Raw genomic sequence first — 19276 nt, forward strand, 5'->3', positions numbered from 1 at the left:
ATACATCACTACTGGGAAAACCAGAGCTTTAACTTTACAGACCTTTGTTGGCAAGGTGATGTCTAGGAGCCTCCAAACAACTCTCAGAACCCTTAACAAACTACACCTCCCAGAATTCTTTGGGGTAAGCCAAGACTGTTTAAAGTGGTATCACCACAATTTAAATGTTTGGTGTGAATGGGGCCGTCGATGAAATTATGGGCACCTAGCACATCATTGTTTTCTTTTAGAAAACAGATGGAAGACATGCTTTTTTTCCATCAGGCTTTCGGATGTGGAGAACGTCATGGAATTTTATGAATAGTTTGCTGCTGTTGTTACGGGTTGTATTGAAAAGTTTGCTTTTCGGTTCTTGTGTTGTACAGTTAGAATGTGGTTTTGTGTTGCAAACTGCCCCACAGCCTTTTGGTGAAGGACTATAGCTACGTCTGTTTTGGATGCCAAAGTTCAAGTTCAATCTATGACATCTCCAGGTAGCACTGGGAAAGATAACACTGAAGAGCCACTGCCAGCCAGTGTTGACAGTACTGATCTAGATTGGCCAATGGCCTGACTCCATATGAGACACCCTCCTCTGTATATTAATCAATTACATTTCCGTTGATCAGGCTAGCTGGGGATAATGGTTACTGGAGTCTGCAATGTTGCCCACTTTTTAAAAAAATAATTTTTATTTTGCTTTAAACAAATACAGATAAATATAAACAACCAAGACTACAAAAGAAAAATCCTTTATAATAATAATGGAAAAGGCTAAAAAACTACAAAAAATATCAAAGTACATGGCATAGAACATAAGCCATTATGGGAAAGAAAAAGGAAAGGAGAAGGAGAAGGAAGGAAGAAGAAAAAGAGGGAAAGAAAAAAAAGGGGGGAATGATCCAAAACACAAGAAGGCTCATCTATTGTACGTCAAGGTCACAACAGATCATTATTCTTATCAATTCTCTCTATCTGCATTCCATAGAATCCCTCATCTTGGTTTCAGAGAACATTTCCCTATGCGGTAGCATTCTAAACATAACCAGGTCTTTATTGATGAACACTTATCCCCTAGATAATTATTTAAACATTCCCATTCTTCTTTCACCATCTTTTTAGGTTTATCTCTTATTGCATCGGTCAGTTACGCGAGCTCCAAGCACTTGCACAATTTGACTACCCATTCATCTTTGTGGTTGCCTACTTATTTCTGTGACATAAGTGGAAATTCAGTGACTATTGGGTTGTATCCAATGGAGTATTAGTGGCAAGGAGAATTCTCCCCTCCTCCCTCCCTACACAGACACAGCTTGCTAAGTGGGGCATAGCTGCTATGCTATCTTTTTGGCTGGTGAGTCCCTGTTGCTTACCAGGAGGGAGGCTGTGGGGAGGTCAGCGCGGTGCAAAAGCACCCAGAGGACTGTGGGACTGGCTCCTCTAGTGCATTTGCACCGTGCTGACCTCTTTGCTGTCTTCCTCCTCTTCTTCCTCCTCTCCTTTCTGGAGAGCCCAAAGGTTTGCACAGTGGCTGCACCCCAGCTGCAGAGCTGCTTCTGTCCCCACAGCAGCCTCTGAAAAGCCTCTCCTAATTATTTCCCCCTCTCCTTTCTCCAGCCACAAACAGGTGGAACGAACTCTGTTTTCGGAGTGCAACTCGGGCTGCATCTGCTCCAAGAATGAATGGGATCCCATATGCGGGGAAAACGGAATCACCTACATCTCGGCTTGCCTTGCTGGTTGCAAAACATCTAATGGAAGTGGGAAAGACATGGTAAGTGGCTTCTTTCTGACTGGTCCTTCCTCTACTTTGATAAGTAAAGGAGCAATTCACGTGTTTTTGCAATGTCTTATACTCACAAAGTTTTGGGAGAAAACGGTGAATTATATAAATATGACTGCACAAAAAAAAAGCTAAAATTTTTGGAGGATATATTTTTTTTAACTACATACCTGCTATATCGAATTTGACAACTGGACAATGTCAATGGATTCTCTGTGACCTTACTGTGGTCAAAAGGGCGATGTTGCTGCATTGGAAAAATAAAAGTGTATGGCTCCAATTTATTCAGTGGATTGTAGGCACGACTACACTTGCCACCTATGAGTGGATTTCTTATAGACGTAGACTTTCCATGGACAAGTATAATAATAATAATTATAATAAATTTTTATTTATATCCCACCCTCCCCAGCTGAGGCCGGGCTCAGAGGGTCTAACAACAGTAAAATAATTGTTGTTGTTTAGTCGTTTAGTCGTGTCCGACTCTTCGTGACCCCATGGACCAGAGCACGCCTGTCTTCCACTGCCTCCCGCAGTTTGGTCAGACTCATTTTGTAGCTTTGAGAACACTGTCCAACCATCTCGTCCTCTGTCGTCCCCTTCTCCTTGTGCCCTCCATCTTTCCCAACATCAGGGTCTTTTCCAGGGAGTCTTCTCTTCTCATGAGGTGGCCAAAGTATTGGAGCCTCAGCTTCAGGATCTGTCCTTCCCGTGAGCACTCAGGGCTGATTTCCTTCAGAATGGATCGGTTTGATCTTCTTGCAGTCCATGGGACTCTCAAGAGTTTCCTCCAGCATCATAATTCAAAAGCATCTATTCTTTGGCGATCAGCCTTCTTGGTGGTCCAGCTCTCACTTCCATACATCACTACTGGGAAACCATGGCTTTAACTACACGGACCTTTGTTGGCAAGATGACAGCTTTTTAAGAGCTGTCTAGGTTTACCATCGCCTTTCTCCCAAGGAGCAGGCGTCTTTTAATTTCGTGGCTCAACATTCTAAAATCAGTTCATTATAAAATCAGTTCAAATCAGATTAATGGCAACCATTGGGCTAGAGTTCTGTGAGGATTGCCAAAGGAGGGGGTCAGGCTGTGCCCTGGCCAAAGGCCTGGTGGAACAGCTCTGTCTTGCAGGCCCTACGGAAAGATATCAAGTCCCACAGGGCCCTAGTCTCTTGTGACAGAGCGTTCCACCAGATTGGAGCCACAGCCAAAAAAGCCCTGGCTCTGGTTGAGGCTAGCCTAACCCCTCTGTGGCCCGGGACCTCCAAAGTGTTTTTGTTTGAAGACCATAAGGTCCTCCATGGGACATACCAGGAGAGGCGGTCCTGTAGGTGAATTTGGAACTCATTTCTATGAAATGCAGTAGGTGAAAATGGTAATTGTTAACTGTTAAGAAAAATGCAATGAGAAAAATGCTTTTTGCATTTTTCTTTCCTCGCTGAAAAAACAACTACACTTTTCATGTGTTGTATTTAAATTCAATTTAATTTTTTTTAAGTAAAGGAACAATTCTCACAACCCTTCTCATGCTCATTTGCAATGGTGGAATCAAGCTGAGATCCAGGTCAAGAATTAGCTGCCAACATGGAATTGCAAATGTCAGGAATCAAAAGGGCTGACAACTCCCCCCCCCCCTTTTTACAAGAACAGTTGGACCAGTGGCAGTCAGATACAGAGGGTAGAGTGAGACTGCAGCTCACACGCATGCACCCCACCACACCTCCTGTTCTCCAGAACGTCCTCTCCATAGTCTGCTGCCTTGGTGGTCTTTGTGCTCTGCTTATAAATGTCACCAGCCCTACTACCCTAGCATCAGGGACTGGACTGAAGGGGACAAGATTGAGGAGGAATGGTGGAGCTGGCCCCTGCCTCACTTCTCTTCCTGAAGCTTCCAGAGAAGATGAAGGCAGTATTGAATTACAGCAGTGGTTTGAGGAAGGTCACAGCTCAGAGACAGGCAGAGACAGAAGAGTTGGAAGGTGTTGGGAGAAGACAAGCTGAGCAGCCAGCTGACACCTTGTCACTGGAGAGTATTTCTGACCCCCCTTCTCCCAGAACCCGGCGTTCATTGAGAGTGCAAGAGCAAAGGACTCAGAGACAATTAGCCCCTGGTGGCCACCATAAGGAGAAGTGCTGTTGCTAGGAAGGAAGGGGGCAGGAGCTCAGTTGGAGCAACGCCATTAATGGGAGACTGACTGGATTCCTTTGTCTCTCACTGTGATGATTGAATAAACTCATTAGTAAGAACTCTTCTTTGTTTTTCTCTGCTTCTTGCTGTCACTGGAGGAGGGATAGAATTCCCCGAAGCCTGACACCTAGTTAAGAAAGGAAAGGAAAATGGTTGTCCATGTCTGCTCATGCAACATCATAATGTTTTTTATTGGTGAGGGAAGGTACCCATCAAAGTAGAATAGGATGTAGGATCCATCATATTGAGGTTGGTTAGACCTAGAGGGTACCTTGCTCAAGATCCCTTACAAGTGGCACTGGCCCTGCCCAGAACAGGTTGATTCCACCCTGCCCTATATCCATGGATGGCCATCTGTCATGGTTGCTCTAGTTGAGATTCCTGCATTGCAACGAGTTGGACTAGATGACCCTTGGGACCCCTTATGATTCTATGATTTCGGCACAATGTAGCTCATATCTGTGCTTGTTTCGGCACCTCTCCCCATTGCAAGTCCATTGGTTGGATCCAGAGACATGGATAAGACACAGTCAGCTCCTGTGAATGGATGGAGTGGGTGCCAATCTTTGCTTCCCCACTTCTCTGTGCCCCCTAAAAAATTGTTACGGAGGGGCCCTCAAACAGTGTTGGAATGAGGAATATGGAAGCAGCACCTCTGCTGTATGAAACCTGATTTCATTCCTGGAAAGACAACTTTCTTGAATAGAAGGACATTTTTGAATCCAACCCATTTTGACCTTAGTCAAATGTGATGGTGTCAAGCTGTAATGCCAGGACTTTTGCAAAAGTGTATTGCTATCTGAAGTCATCGCTATGGCCCTTCTAGCATTCAAAAACTTCTCACAGTGTTTGGGAATGTTTTGCTTTTTAAACTGTAAGGGACAATGTGCTGGTTTTATTTTTATTTTTTTTAAAGGCCTTGATGTTCTGTAACTTGGTCCACGATTAGCCTTGCATGTCATATTTACCATACATTTTTACGTGCTTCATTCCAGATATTTTATAACTGCAGCTGTGTGGGGATCACGGAATTGTCGTCAAGGCAGTCTTCAGCTGTGATGGGACCATGCCAAAAAGGAAACGAATGCCCCAAAATGTTCCTCTATTTTCTGGTTGTATCAGTAATCACATCTTTCACCCTGTCCATTGGAGGGACTCCTGGATACATTTTACTCCTACGGTGAATAGCTTAGTCCTTCCACTAAACGCAATACGTATCCCCAAGTGCTAAAGGGAATTATGTAGGAATGGAAATTTAGCAGGAGTGGACAGATCAGTCTATGGCTGTGTCATTGTCTCCTGTGCTCATTGATTCCATCCTATGTCAGCATTAATCTGCATTTTGTGTGTGTCATATTTATATATATTATTTATATCACACACACATTCACATGCATACCCAATTTTTCAAAAACCTTAATTCAAATATGTAAAAAAAAAAAAATACCGTATTTTTTGCTCTATAAGACTCACTTTTTCCCTCCTGAAAAGTAAGGGGAAATGTGTGTGCGTCTTATGGAGCGAATGCAGGCTGCGCAGCTATCACAGAAGCCGGAACAGCAAGAGGGATTGCTGCTTTCACTGCACAGTGATCCTTCTTGCTGTTCTGGCTTCTGAGATTCAGAATATTTTTTTTCTTGTTTTCCTCCTCCAAAAACTAGGTGCGTCTTGTGGTCTGGTTCCAGTTACAGATAGGTAGCCGTGTTGGTCTGCCATAGTCAAAATAAAAAATTCCTTCCAGTAGCACCTTAAAGACCAACTAAGTTAGTTCTTGGTATGAGCTTTCGTGTGCATGCACACTTCTTCAGATACACATTGTGGTCTGGTGCATCTTATAGAGCAAAAAATCTCATTGCACACAGTTCTCAACATATTTTATCCTAAAATGTGTGCTTTAATGCTTTGTAGTACGGTAACATTTTTTTCCACCCAGGAAGTGTGGATCAGAAATCAAATTCCTTAAGCATCCTTTGCCATTGGTGTCAAATTCCCCCTCCTCAACAGCTAGCCCAGAAGTAGAGCACCTGATCTACGTCTAGCAGAGGGCCTGAGGTCCCCCAGATTTGTTGGACTTAAGTTCCCACCATCTCTAACCGTTGGCTGAGCCAACTGGGGCTTATGGAAGGTGGACTCCAGCAACACCTGGAGGGTAACAGGTTTTCCAGCTGGGATCTAGTGGAACTTGCCTGATGTTGACGTGATGGTTTTCTGCATTTTTGACATGAGAAGTTGAGTCAGTCCATCAGTCCATCAACTCAGCACTTATCTACCCCAGGGTTTCCCAAACATGGGCCTCCAGCTGTTTTTTTGGCTACAGTTCCCATCATCCCTCACCACTGGTCCTGCTAATTAGGAGTGATGGGAGTCGTAGTCCAACAACAGCTGGAGACCCAAGTTTGGGAAACTCTAATCTACACTGGTGGGACACGGGTGGTGCTGTGGGTTAAACCACAGAGCCTAGGTCTTGATGATCAGAAGGTTGGCGGTTCGAATCCCCACGACGGGGTGAGCTCCCGTTGCTTGGTCCCTGCTCCTGCCAACCTAGCAGTTCAAAAGCAGTCAAAGTGCAAGTAGATAAATAGGTACCACTCTGGCAGGAAGGTAAACGGTGTTTCCGTGAGCTGCTCTGGTTCACCAGAAGCGGCTTAGTCATGCTGGCCACATGACCTGGAAGCTGTACGCCGGCTCCCTCTGCCAATAAAGCAAGATGAGCGCCGCAACCCCAGAGTGGCCCACGACTGGACCTAATGGTCAGGGGTCCCTTTACCTTTACCTTTAATCTACACTGATTGAAAGTAGTTCTCCTGGATTTCAAGCTGCGTTCTCTCCCAGCCTTACCTGCAGATGCTGGGGATTGAACCTGGATCATTCCTTATGCAAGACAGATGCTCTATTGGCATATCCAACTCCCAAGAGACTGTGACTTTTTGTACAGGATAAGGATCCTGTGATCTACCAGGATCAGCTGGGCATCTACCGGTAGATCACGATATACTGGTTGGACATCCCTGCTCTACCACTTGAGTTACAGCTCTTCCAGCATTCCATATCAGTGGCTATCAGTGGAAAGTGGGGCAGGAAACCACAAAACATTTTGTATTTATTTATTCATTTCACAAAATTTATGCGCCACTTGATTGCAAAACGAAAACAGCAACCCCTCAAAGCATTATACTGAAAGCTAAAACGAGAAAACTGAGGGAAAATGACAACCCTACTTATGAAGGTAAAATACTGAAGCTGATTAAGAGTACCCCAACTTTCTAAGGTGGCACTGTGGGTTAAACCTCAGAGCCTAGGACTTGCTGATCAGAAGGTCGGCAGTTCGAATCCCCACAACGGGGTGAGCTCCTGTTGCTCAGTCCCTGCTCCTGCCAACCTAGCAGTTCGAAAGCACATCAAAGTGCAAGTAGATTAATAGGTACCGCTCCAGCGGGAAGGTAAACGGTGTTTCCGTGCGCTGCTCTGGTTCGCAAGAAGCGGCTTAGTCATGCTGGCCACATGACCTGGAAGCTGTACGCCGGCTCCCTCAGCCAATAAAGCGAGATGAGCGCCGCAACCCCAGAGTCGGTCACGACTGGACCTAATGGTCAGGGGTCCCTTTACCTTTACCTTTAACTTTCTAAGCATCTGGGTAGGCTTGTCAAAATGAGAATGTCTTTAGCAGGCGCAGAAAAGAGGTCAGTGAAATCACCTGCTTAGTATCAATAGGCAGAGAGTTCCAAAGTTTGGGGCCTGCCACACTAAACGATTGAGTTCTTACAAATGCAGAACGTTGTGGGGCTGTGATGCAAATAAGGTCTGCAAACTTGAAAACAATGTTGCCGAGTGGAAGCCAGGCATTTATAGTAGAGGTTAAAGGACCCCTGGATGGTTAAGTCCAGTCAAAGGTGACTATGGAGTTGCGGCACTCATCTCGCTTTCAGGTCAAGGGAGCCGGCGTTTGTCCACAGACAGCTTTCCGGGTCATGTGGCCAGCATGACTAAACTGCTTCTGGCACAACGGAACACTGTGACAGAAACCAGAGCACACAGAAATGCCATTTACCTTCCCGCTGGAGCGGTACCTATTTATCTACTTGTACTGGTCTGCTTTCGAACTGCAAGGTTGGCAGGAGCTGGGACAGAGCAATGAGAGCTCACCCCGTCCCGGGAATTCGAACCACCAACCTTCTGATCAGCAAGCTCAAGAGGCACAGTGGTTTAGACCACAGCGCCACCCACGTTCCTAGGCATTTGTAGGAACAACAACAAGAAGAAGAGTTTGGATTTGATATCCCGCTTTATCACTACCTGAAGGAGTCTCAAAGCAGCTAACATTCTCCTTTCCCTTCCTCCCCCACAACAAACACTCTGTGAGGTGAATGGGGCTGAGAGACTTCAAAGAAGTGTGACTAGCCCAAGGTCACCCAGCAGCTGCATGTGGAGGAGCAGAGACGCAAACCCAGTTCCCCAGATTGCGAGTCTATCGCTCTTACCCACTACACCACACTGGCTCTCAAGGGCTGAACGAACCAAGTCGAAGTCTCTCATTATAGGCCTTTACTAAATGTATGGGTATTAGGGGTGGAGCTAGTCAAGTGCAACATTAGGGGCAGAGGGATATCCCTTGGTCTTCTTTTGCGTGCAAGTGGCTTACAGACAAATAATAGGTTCACTGAGTTTCTGTTACTGAGTTTGCAAGAGGGAGGGTTTATATCGCATCTGAGCGATACCAACATTCTATCCGCATTGCCGAATGTGTGCTGTTTCCTAGGTCCCTGATTTGCCAGGCGCACCTGATAAGCTGATCAAAGTTTTACTGCAGGTGGTACATTTCTTTTGTTACCAACTGCAAGATTGGGAAATGCCCCAATCCCTCCTCTTTTAAATTTGAAGGCTTTCTTCGGTTGTGGAAGCTTTCTGGTTTTAAATTAAGCATTTGGGATTAAGAAAAGACTAGCAGACCACCTGATGGAAGCCTGTTTCTGAAAATATTTCTTCATATTAGATCTGAGAAGGTAGGAGGGGGGTTTAATAATGTTGAACTTCCAAGTGTAATTCATCTTAGAATCCTAAAGGTGCCAGTATAATGCCAAGACTAACTCCTGGGACTTTTAAAGGGAAGCAATTTTATTTAAAGATATAGTGTATGTGATAAGGTTTATGCAGACGTAGAAGTGTAAACGCCCAGATTAATTATTGGTTAAAAATTAGAATGAAAAGGAATCACATCCTTTTCATTATACTGCCATATACAGGAATATAAAGCAGATCCAATAAGCCTGATGCGTGCCCAGCGGCGTAGCGTGGGTTGTCAGCACCCGGGGCAAGGCAAGTAATTTGCACCCCCTAACCCGGGGCAAGGCAAGTAATTTGCGCCCCCTAACCTGCCACGTCAGGTGATCTGAGGCGAGTTGCCGCTGGCGCTGGCGCCCAAACGATGCCGCTTGCCCGGAGGAGGGCAGAGAGGCGAGGAAAATGCAACATGGCCCAGAAGCTGCAGCAGCAGCGGCGGCGGCAGCGGCGGGGCTGTGAGGAGGGGCTGCCTGGCACGCCCTCCGCGGCCCTGACGCGCGGGGACCACGGCGAGCGCTGAGAGCCGCTGCCAGCTCGTCGGTTCCGCGAGACATGGGGCTCTGCTACAGCCTGCGCCCGAGGCTCTTCGGCGACTCCGGAGGCAGCGAGCACGCCCCCCCAGAAGTTGCGCCCGGTGCGGCCGGCCCCCCTTACACCCCCCACGCTATGCCACTGTGCGTGCCTACCCCTGGACTAGAGTTTACTAGCTTCTCCAACCCTCTTTCCACCCCTGCAAACCTCTCTCACTTTCTTTGCTGAGTCACAACTGTCCTGTAAGAAGTACAGGCAGTTCCTCCTCAAGATAAGCACACCTTTGCAGCTAAGTTCCCGCAACAATGTGTTTTGAACGTCATGCCTTTTATAAACGAAGGTTTTGTGCTTCATGTATTTCAGATGCATCAACCCACACCTCAAATCTTTTGCATTGGGCATCTACACTTTAGCCATCCGAGTTCTTGGTAAGTATGAGTCAGAATTTGCGTCTCACTGGCATTTATTCATTTGTTGCATTTGTGTTGTTGATTTAATAGGCATACCGCCCATCACCCGCAGGCCTCAGGGCGGTTCGCAACAGCACCCATTGGCATAGCTGTCAATGTTTTCCTTTTTTTAAGGGAAACTCCCTTATTCTGAATAGGATTCCTTGCAAGAAAAGGGAAAAGTTGGCAGCTATGCCCATTGGAGGATTTGCAGTGCCACATCATGACTCTGAATTTGCATGAAGTCACCTTAGTGGGGTGGGAAGGGCGAAGCCCTAAGGGGGTCAATTCCAGGGTTGTGGGTTCGAGTGCCACATTGAGCAAAAGGTTCCTGCATTGCAGAGGCTTGGATGAGATGACCCACGCCGTCCCTTCCAACTCTCCAATTCTACATATGACTCTATGAATGGCAGGGAAGTTGATGGGCAGAGTGAGCAGGGACATGACCCCTAATATATAACTGTTTTTCTTTGTACAGCAGGAATCCCGGCTCCTGTGTACTTTGGAGTCTCAATAGACACAACATGCCTCAAATGGGGAAGCAAAAGGTGTGGAGGTCAGGGGGCTTGCAGGCTGTATGATTCAAATGCGTTCAGGTAACTGCGTTTGAGATTTCTTTTCTGCATTTGTAACCCTCAGGTCTTCAGAATCTTCTCTTAAGGTAAAGGGACCCCTGACCATTAGGTCCAGTCATGACCGACTCTGGGGTTGTGGCGCTCATCTCGCTTTATTGGCCGAGGGAGCTGGTGTACAGCTTCCGGGTCATGTGGCCAGCATGACTAAGCTGCTTCTGGCAAACCAGAGCAGCACATGGGAACACCGTTTACCTTCCCGCCGGAGTGGTACCTATTTATCTACTTGCACTTTGACGTGCTTTCGAACTGCTAGGTTGGCAGGAGCAGGGACCGAGCAACAGGAGCTCACCCCGTTGTGGGGATTCAAACCGCTGACCTTCTGATCGGCAAGTCCTAGGCTCTGTGGGCCACAGCGCCACCCGTGTCCCTTCAGAATCTTCCCTTAGTTTAGTAATAACTGGAGAACCTAGATCCTTTGGGAATCAGCCGTCGGTAGGTTGCTGGTCACCTCTGATGTTATAGAGGATGTGAATAAGCAAGAGGAGTCCCCTCTGGCTGCCATTGGTTTAACTGCTCTGAAGTCACAGAAGGGCATGGCAGCCTACATCTAAGCCAGCTAAATGCTGATAGAGACCTGGAGGACGTTTGCCTCTAAATTTTAAGGTCAGCAAGCAATTTCTGCTAAATTAAAGGTTGCCCACAGTTCATGGCCTTACAAATAGCATGTTCTTAGCACAAATTGGTTGGTTGCCTATAAATGGGAAAGCCATTTAACAGGCAAGCATTTGCTTAATTCTATTGATGTGGAATATGTTTCGTATTACCTGGAGTGTGCCTGATGAAGCTGGTCTGTCAGCAGAGTTGGTGGAAGGATGTGCTGTAAATGACCTCATGAGAAAAAGAGTTCAATTCATGTTGATTCAGACCATATATAGAACAATGGAATTGTTTTATTACATGTTTTCAACATGGATCTTTAATTCTTGATGCTTGTGTAATTGGGTTTTTTCTACTTGTAATAATAAAAATAATAATAATAAAAATAATAATAATAAAAATAATTATCGTAATCAATAATAATCACAATCAACAAAATATAACAATTATATTATAATTAGCTTATAATTAATAAATACAATAAACAATAGCAATTTTATTACCATTAACTAATAATGAATAATGCTTCTTAATTATGAATAATAATTAATAACAGCAGCAACAACGATACATTATATTATATATGCAACTCGAACTAATGGTTGCAAGTTACAAGAAAGAGATTCCGACTTAACATCAGGAAAAACTTTCTGACAGTAAGAGCTGTTCGACAGTACAGCTGACTCCCTTGGAAGCTGGTGATACTGCTTTTTTGGAGGTTTTTAAGCAGAGGTTGGATGGTCATCTCTCATGATGCTATAGCTGAGATTCCTGCATTGCAGAGGGTTAGACTAGAAGACCCTCGGGGTCCCTTCCAACTCTAGAGTTTTATGATTCTATGGTTCTAATATCGCATCTGAGAATTAGCACTAAGGCAAATCCATATTCTATGTCAAAATAAAAAAATTCCTTCCAGTAGCACCTTAAAGACCAACTAAGTTAGTTCTTGGTATGAGCTTTCGTGTGCATGCACACTTCTTCAGATACCAAATATGACTATGGCAGACCAACACGGCTACCTACCTGTAACTGGAACCATATTCTATGGTAATTCAGGTAATTATGAGTTTTGGCAACACAACCAAGCAAAGAAGCACCAGTGCAAGTAATGGATTCAAAATTCTTCTTGCCTCACAGGTATATCTATCTGGGCTTGACTGTTGTTCTAGGCACCATGTCCACCTTCTTAAGTGTTGCTGTCTTGATCATCCTGAAGAAAAGATACAGCCCACACAACGAAACCATCCCAGCCATTGGAGAGAGAGAGAGCACCTCTGTTAAAAGCAGGAAAAGCGACTTCGTCAATAGTGACCACGTGATTCAGACAACCTACTGGCCAGAGAAAGAAACTCGACTTTAGGAAGACTCGGTGTATTTTCAAGCGGTCTCTCTTCCAATGTGGAAAATTCTGGCCTACGTTTCATTATAAGTTAACGTGTTTGAATGAGAGAGCTGGGTGGGCGGGCACAACTTTTTGCTAAATACAACAACCTTCCAAACACCTTTCTAGAACTTGTAGAGGCCTTTAAAAATGCAGTATTGCATTTGCCTTTCTCAAAATGCAGAACAAAACTATTCCTTCTCCACATGAAACAAAAATATGGCTTGATGTATGCAGCGTTCCTTGGGAGAATCTTCCGTTTGGAGTGGTTGTGGCTGGTTTGCCATCTCAGCGTGACTGAGAAGCCATTGTGCCGTTGTAACAAATGATCCCAATTATTATTATTATTCTGTTGATGTTTAGAGCAGGGACAAGAAACTTCCAGCGCTCCAGATGTTGTTGAACTACAACTACCATGATCCCTGACCATGGGGGTGATGGGAAGTGAAGTCCAACAATATCTGGCATGCCAAAGACTTCCAACCCATTTTACAGGGCAAAATGTCAACTCCGAGGCACTCATAGGATGACGATTGCTCACCGCTACGCTTAAAAGGTAGGGCAAGCATCTTAGAAGCCTTCTGCGTCTGAGTGAATTCAGCCTATGGTGGACTACTTAGCTGTCTAATCAACTTATTTTTGGGGTTTGGTTTCATATAGCACTCAGTATGGCGGCCAGGAGGGAGATGGGGAAGGGCAAGGCAGTGGGGAGGTCAGCGCGGTGCAAACACACTCACAGGAGCACTGGCTTGGCTCCACTGGGGTGTTTGCACCGCAATAGCATCTCCGACACCTCATAGCTCATCGTGCCACTAAGCTGCAGCAATTCCGCTGCCCAGAAGCTATCGTTGCAGCTCCACCCCACCTGATGAGCAGCTTCTGTGGAGAGGGTAGCTGCAATGTTATCAACCCTTCTTCTGCAATAGGTTGTCATTGAAAAGACACCCCTCTTTGAAAAAAGAAGACTGACGTTTTAATCCCAAGCCTATCTACTATTAAGTAAGGACCAACTCGCAAGTGAACATGGCTAGGTCAGGCTGATGAGGAAATAACTTCTTTGACTCTCCTACAGGCAGCTTGAAGGGCAACTATTGTACTCCAGATATTTGGAAGGGTTTGGGTGACTTTTTGGTGTGGTTTATTGGGGGATGGGGGTGTAGGCTGCTAACTAACAATGCAATTTCCAATCTGGTTGGGGAAAGTATATCCTTTACTCCAAATACATAAATAAGCAGCACAATTCTCTTTCAAAGTAACCCAGCTTCTTTCTAAGAAAAGTTGCGTTCTACAGCCTCTGTCAGTAACGCAAATTTGCACGTATTTTGCTATTATATATAAAAAGGATTGTACTTTCATAATTTACAGTCTGATCCCATAATGTTTATTCACATGAAGGTCAGTGGGGCTTATTCGCAAGCAATTATTCATAGGATTGCTGCCTTAATCATGGTGAGGGACAGGAAGCCACTAGATCACTGAATCCTCTGATTGGGGGTAGGAAATGACTGAAAACATTTTGGTGGGTGCCCAATAAACCCCCCCCCTTTTGTACATTTTTAAAAAAATCTTTGTAGTTGCTCCAAGCAACTGGGATGCTTTTTATTTAAGAAATTTTCCCAAGAAAGTAAAGAAGATAAACACAACCTCTTGCCCATTATTATTCATTTGTCTATCATACTAACCAAGGTAAGTCAAGCCTACCAACTCCATAAGTCTCTAAAATTCTCAGAATTTTTTCCCAAAGCAGCCAAAATTCACCCTTCACCTTCACAGGAGACAAATGGTCCCATGAAAATTGTGCAGGAAATAATAAGGCTTCCATGATTCTTTGTAAACTAGTGGTGTTTATCAGACTTAGAAAAATTCCAGGGTGCTGTGGGCCACCTCCGAGAGATTTTGGGCTTGTCAGAGGTGAAGTGGGATCTGTATGAGGCAGCACACACTGAAATAGGGAGCCCTGAAGTGCTTTGTGTCCCCTCGGTGATCCAGACATTTTTAAAAATGTTGCAGGCAAGTGTCTGCTCAAAATGATTGTGGTTCTCTAAACTTACCATTGTGTCAAGGTGGAGTGATTGATGGAAAGGAGAGTAAATGTCACAATGAGGAGAAAGTAGTGGAGGAACCCTGCTGACTGATCAACAAAGCTTGTGAACAGAGGGAATAATTTTACCTGGAAAGTGAATCCCTTTTAGTTCTTTCCAATCCCAAATCTATTTTAAAAGTGGCAATCACAAAAGCTCCTGGACTTATTTGTCTCAGCTCATACATTTCTTACTCAGGGGCACCTTGTGTCTGTAATTTTCAGACCAGTTGCCCACAAAACCCATGAAAAGATGAAGGGCTTCCATTCTTTGTTCACCCTACAACTGCAATGGCTGTCCTTTGTCCAATACCACCTCAACATAGAAAAGTTATCCATATTTCCTTTCTTTTCTAAAAAGAAATTTTACAGCTGCCCTGCACAAAACCCACTATTTGCATATTAATTGGCAGGTTTTATCCACTCTGGAGGTGGTACTATGCCTGAAAATTTCATCCACTTCTGTCTAAAGGAAGGGGGAGTTATAGCCATTTTCAGATTTCCCAATTGTAAAGGGGGGGGGGAATGGTGGACTCAGTGATGGCTGCCCTTGTGGGGAAACTGCTGCAAGCTATCCTTGCGAAATCTGATAGGATATATGCCTTTTAGAAGCTGTGACCTTGTCTGCAAATTTCATCAAATTCTGCCATCCCAAATTATAGACAATTCATTTTTTGGAGGGGGAGGCACATTTTAGTGGTGTCCAGAACAGAAGCCCCTGCAGCTATATACTTTCAGTTTGGCAGGTTTTATGTACTCTGGATGGTCTAGTATCTCTGAAAATTCAACCTACTTCTGTTCACCCGCAATTTCTCAATAGTGAAGGGGGACAGGACAAACCCCAAGCTGAATCAGGCAGCTTACGAAGTGCCTTGGGCCAAGATGGACTGTTTCATGAAGTGCCAAACTGGGATCCAAACAATATCTTGTGGTTGGTGCAGACCACTTTTGGAAACCCTTATTTCGCTTATGGAATATGAGGAATTGGTACTGCTTTCAGTACAAATTCTTGCACTTTGGAACCATGACAGAAGAAAAGAACGTACACAGATATGGCCACATCATTCCACATCTTGGGGGGGGGGTTATATACAGTTTATAGCTTTGATGTAATAAGTGATTTTGAAAAAATCCTTTGGAAACAAATTAAAATATATTCTAAGAGCAATGCCTATGATTTTCTTTTTCTTTCAATTCACGTGTTTCATTTTTATGATTTTTTACATTAATATACACAGAAACGTCTGTTTCTATTTGCAGTTCACCTTTCCCTAAAATTTGTAAAATCTCCTTTGCCAAATACAATCTCCTTTGAACAGCCAGATGGAAAATAATAATAATAATAATAATAATAATAATAATAATAATAATAATAATAATAATAATAATAATATAACAACCTGCCCATCTGGCTGGGCATCCCCAGCCACTCTGGGTGGCTCCCAACAGAATATTAAAAACAATGAAACATCAAACATTAAAAACTTTTCTAAAATGGTAGAGTGATTTGATGGCATCGAAAAGATTGGAACTGAGCTTGAATTGAGCCATTTCATAGGAGCTTGTCATCTCCAGTTAGGCTAACACTCTACCCAGCCCAGTATTTTCTACAACTTTGACAGGCAGTGCAAGATCTTTCCAATCACCCGCTGAGAGCTATATTTGCTTAGGGTAAGTAGTTGGGGGCCACATACTGGATGAGAGGAGAGCCTATGCATACAGCCCTCGTCTGTGTACATTTAAAGCAGTATCATACCACTTTAAACAATCATGACTTCCTGCAAAGAATCCTTGGATCTGTGGCTTTTTTAAAGGTGTTGAGAGTACAGAGGTACAAAGCTACAGTTCCCAGAGTTCCAAGGCAAGAAGAATTGCAGCTCTATGGAGGGAGTAAGAATCCATCAGTATTCCTATTATGAAGGGACACAGGTGGTGCTGTGGGTTAAACCATAGAGCCTAGGGCTTGCTGATCAGAAGGTCGGTGGTTCAAATCCCGGCGACGGGGTGAGCGCCTGTTGCTTGGTCCCTACTCCTGCCAACCTAGCAGTTCAAAAGCACGTCAAAGTGCAAGTAGATAAGTAGGTTCCCACTCTGGCGGGAAGGTAAACGGCGTTTCCGTGCACTGTTCTGGTTCGCCAGAAGCGGCTTGGTCATGCTGGCCACATAACCCAGAAGCTGTATGCCGGCTCCCTCGGCCAGTAAAGTGAGATGAGCGCCACAACCCCAGAGTCGTTCACGACTGGACCTAACGGTCAGGGGTCCCTTTACCTTTATTCCTATTATTAGCTTGGTGTCATCTGCAATTTGATGACTTAATTAGTCATCAAACCTGCAACTTAAAAAGATTTGCAAGCCAATGTGGAGAACTGAACGTAAGGCTGGAATAATGAGAGACCAAAATTCCCCCATCCCTAATAAAAGATTTGATCATATTTATCTGGCCTGTCGTCTTATTCGCCAGCCAGCTTATTGAGACTGAAATTCCTCCAAGGTGAAAAATATCCCACTCTGCAGCTGAAGGAAGACTATCCAGGTAATCCCAAACATTTGCAGATTCTGGCACGACACAGTCCTGGGCTTCGGGTCCCAACCTTGTACAAGTTTAATCTCAGCCTACCCCCAGCCTCAGTCAGGGCAGCAGACATTGGCAGCCTTCCCAGTTCAGAATGCCAGGCATTAATTTACCCCCTGTTTCCAGGCCAAAGGGGTCTGGCTACCTTCCCAGTCTTCTGCTTAGAAAAGGTTCAGCTAATCCAAAAGCAACGAAACAGCTTCAGATTTTGGGGGGGCCGTTTGGTGAAAACAAGTGCTGTGCTCTCGTTTGAGGGCCTCTGTATATACACACACGGCCGGGTGTTGCCTGCCCCCCATCGCCACCACTACCACCACAGAAAGACGCTAAAGGTAAAACTGATTTTGAGGTCTCTCCTCCCCCTCCTCCCCAACACCCTCCTTTGGCACCTCCCTCCCACTGGTTACAGAAGAAGTAAGGGGCCATTAGGTTGCACTCCGTATTTGCCCTTGCATAAAATAATTGCTTTTCTTCTCATTTCATAACACACTAAATAGCAGCGCTCAGGACAAGGGACGACAGCTAAATATTTGCCTGCTGGCCTTGAGTCTTAAACTGCAAAAGGCCTTTGAATTGGGAGGAAGTCCCATCCTTGTTCCTGGGAGATCAGACTTCATTTCTATTTCCCCTGCCCCCTTGGGGGATAACGTTATATATTTTTGATAGGTGTGTCTGTGTGTGTGTGTGTGTGTGTGTGTGTGTGAGAGAGAGAGAGAGAGAGAGAGAGAGAGAGTGTGTGTCAGGGTGGTAATGCCCTACTTTACAAAGGACTGTCCTTTATTTGATCGAGTCATCTATCTGAAGAGTTGTCTGGTACAAGCCCAGTGTCAAGATCAGGACCATCAGAAGGGAGAGCAGTCGGGGCCTTGAAGTTGCCCATCATCCCATCATCAACAGTTGGCACCTGGACAGCAGATTGAGCCACCTGGTCACAGACTTCCCTGCTCTGGTGAGACGCATTTCTCTTTCAATCTCGCTTATTCTTTCAAAATGCACATTGATACCTAGCGTTTAGCACCTGCAAAGCTTATGCTCATCCTTCTCTTACGCTCACTGTCCTCTTTCTTGGTGATGAGGTGCCTCTTTCCTGGTGAAGCGTTAAGCAGCAGCAGCCCTAGAGAGAAGGTTCATTATTGTCTCTGATGCACATTCACAAACATGCATGCGCAGGAACGCTAAAGCAACATGTGTCTTGAACACTAAGTCAGTGTGGTGCATTGCTGCTTGCCATCTTGCACACGGCGCTGTGGGTTAAACTACAGAGCCTAGGGCTTGCTGATCAGAAGGTCGGCGGTTCGAATCCCTGCGACGGGGTGAGCTCCCGTTGCTCGGTCCCTGCTCCTGCCAACCTAGCAGTTCAAACGCATGTCAAAGTGCAAGTAGATAAATAGGTACCGCTCTGGCAGGAAAGTAAACGGCATTCCCATGTGCTGCTCTGGTTCACCAGAAGCAGCTTAGTCATGCTGGCCACATGACCCGGAAGCTGCATGCTGGCTCCCTTGGCCAATAAAGTGAGATGAGTGCCGCAACCCCAGAGTCAGCCACGACTGGACCTAATGGTCAGGGGTCCCTTTACTTTTACTATCTTGCACACAGCAAGTGCCGGGGTATGTTTTGAACCATGGTAGCCTTTTGTCTGACACTTACGCATCACTTCCATTAGATTCCTTGGCTATTCTGTCGATGGAGAACGGGATATTGCAAATAAGCGAACCAACAGGATAGAGCCTTCAGCAAGGCAGGATAGAAGGCGGGTCTCCCCGGCGGTGATCAGTTGCACGAGAGCAAGTTTGTGACAAGCATGGATCTAATCTTCTTCTGCAAAATGGAGGGGATGTTGACTTTGTCCAGTGATCTACAGTATTTGGATTCTAGCACCATTAACTTTGCAAATTGGGGCCAGTCTGGGATGCGTTTGCCACATAAGTGGAGCAAAAGGAAGTGGACAATAAGAAGTTTATTGTGGCCACAAGAAAATAACTAAGGGTGCTACCAGATGGTGGCTATTTTCTGGTGGGAT

The 19276-nt window shown here is 45.1% G+C and overlaps 1 protein-coding gene across 2 annotated transcripts in view; it reads left to right on the forward strand.

Annotated features, from left to right (window-relative positions):
* SLCO1C1 (solute carrier organic anion transporter family member 1C1) overlaps positions 1-15852 on the forward strand; it is a 32495-nt gene extending 16643 nt beyond the window's left edge. For both annotated transcript variants that reach the window (XM_082238897.1, XM_082238896.1), the window contains exons 11-15: positions 1597-1753; positions 4949-5133; positions 9906-9970; positions 10470-10587; positions 12361-15852. In XM_082238897.1, coding sequence (XP_082095023.1) covers positions 1597-1753; positions 4949-5133; positions 9906-9970; positions 10470-10587; positions 12361-12583 — 748 coding nt within the window. In that variant the 3' untranslated portion in view covers positions 12584-15852. The remainder of the gene's footprint in view (positions 1-1596; positions 1754-4948; positions 5134-9905; positions 9971-10469; positions 10588-12360) is intronic.
* Positions 15853-19276: the final 3424 nt, after the last annotated feature.

This window comes from Podarcis vaucheri (assembly GCF_965113315.1).
Source record: "Podarcis vaucheri genome assembly, chromosome: 10".
Lineage (NCBI taxonomy): Eukaryota > Metazoa > Chordata > Lepidosauria > Squamata > Lacertidae > Podarcis > Podarcis vaucheri.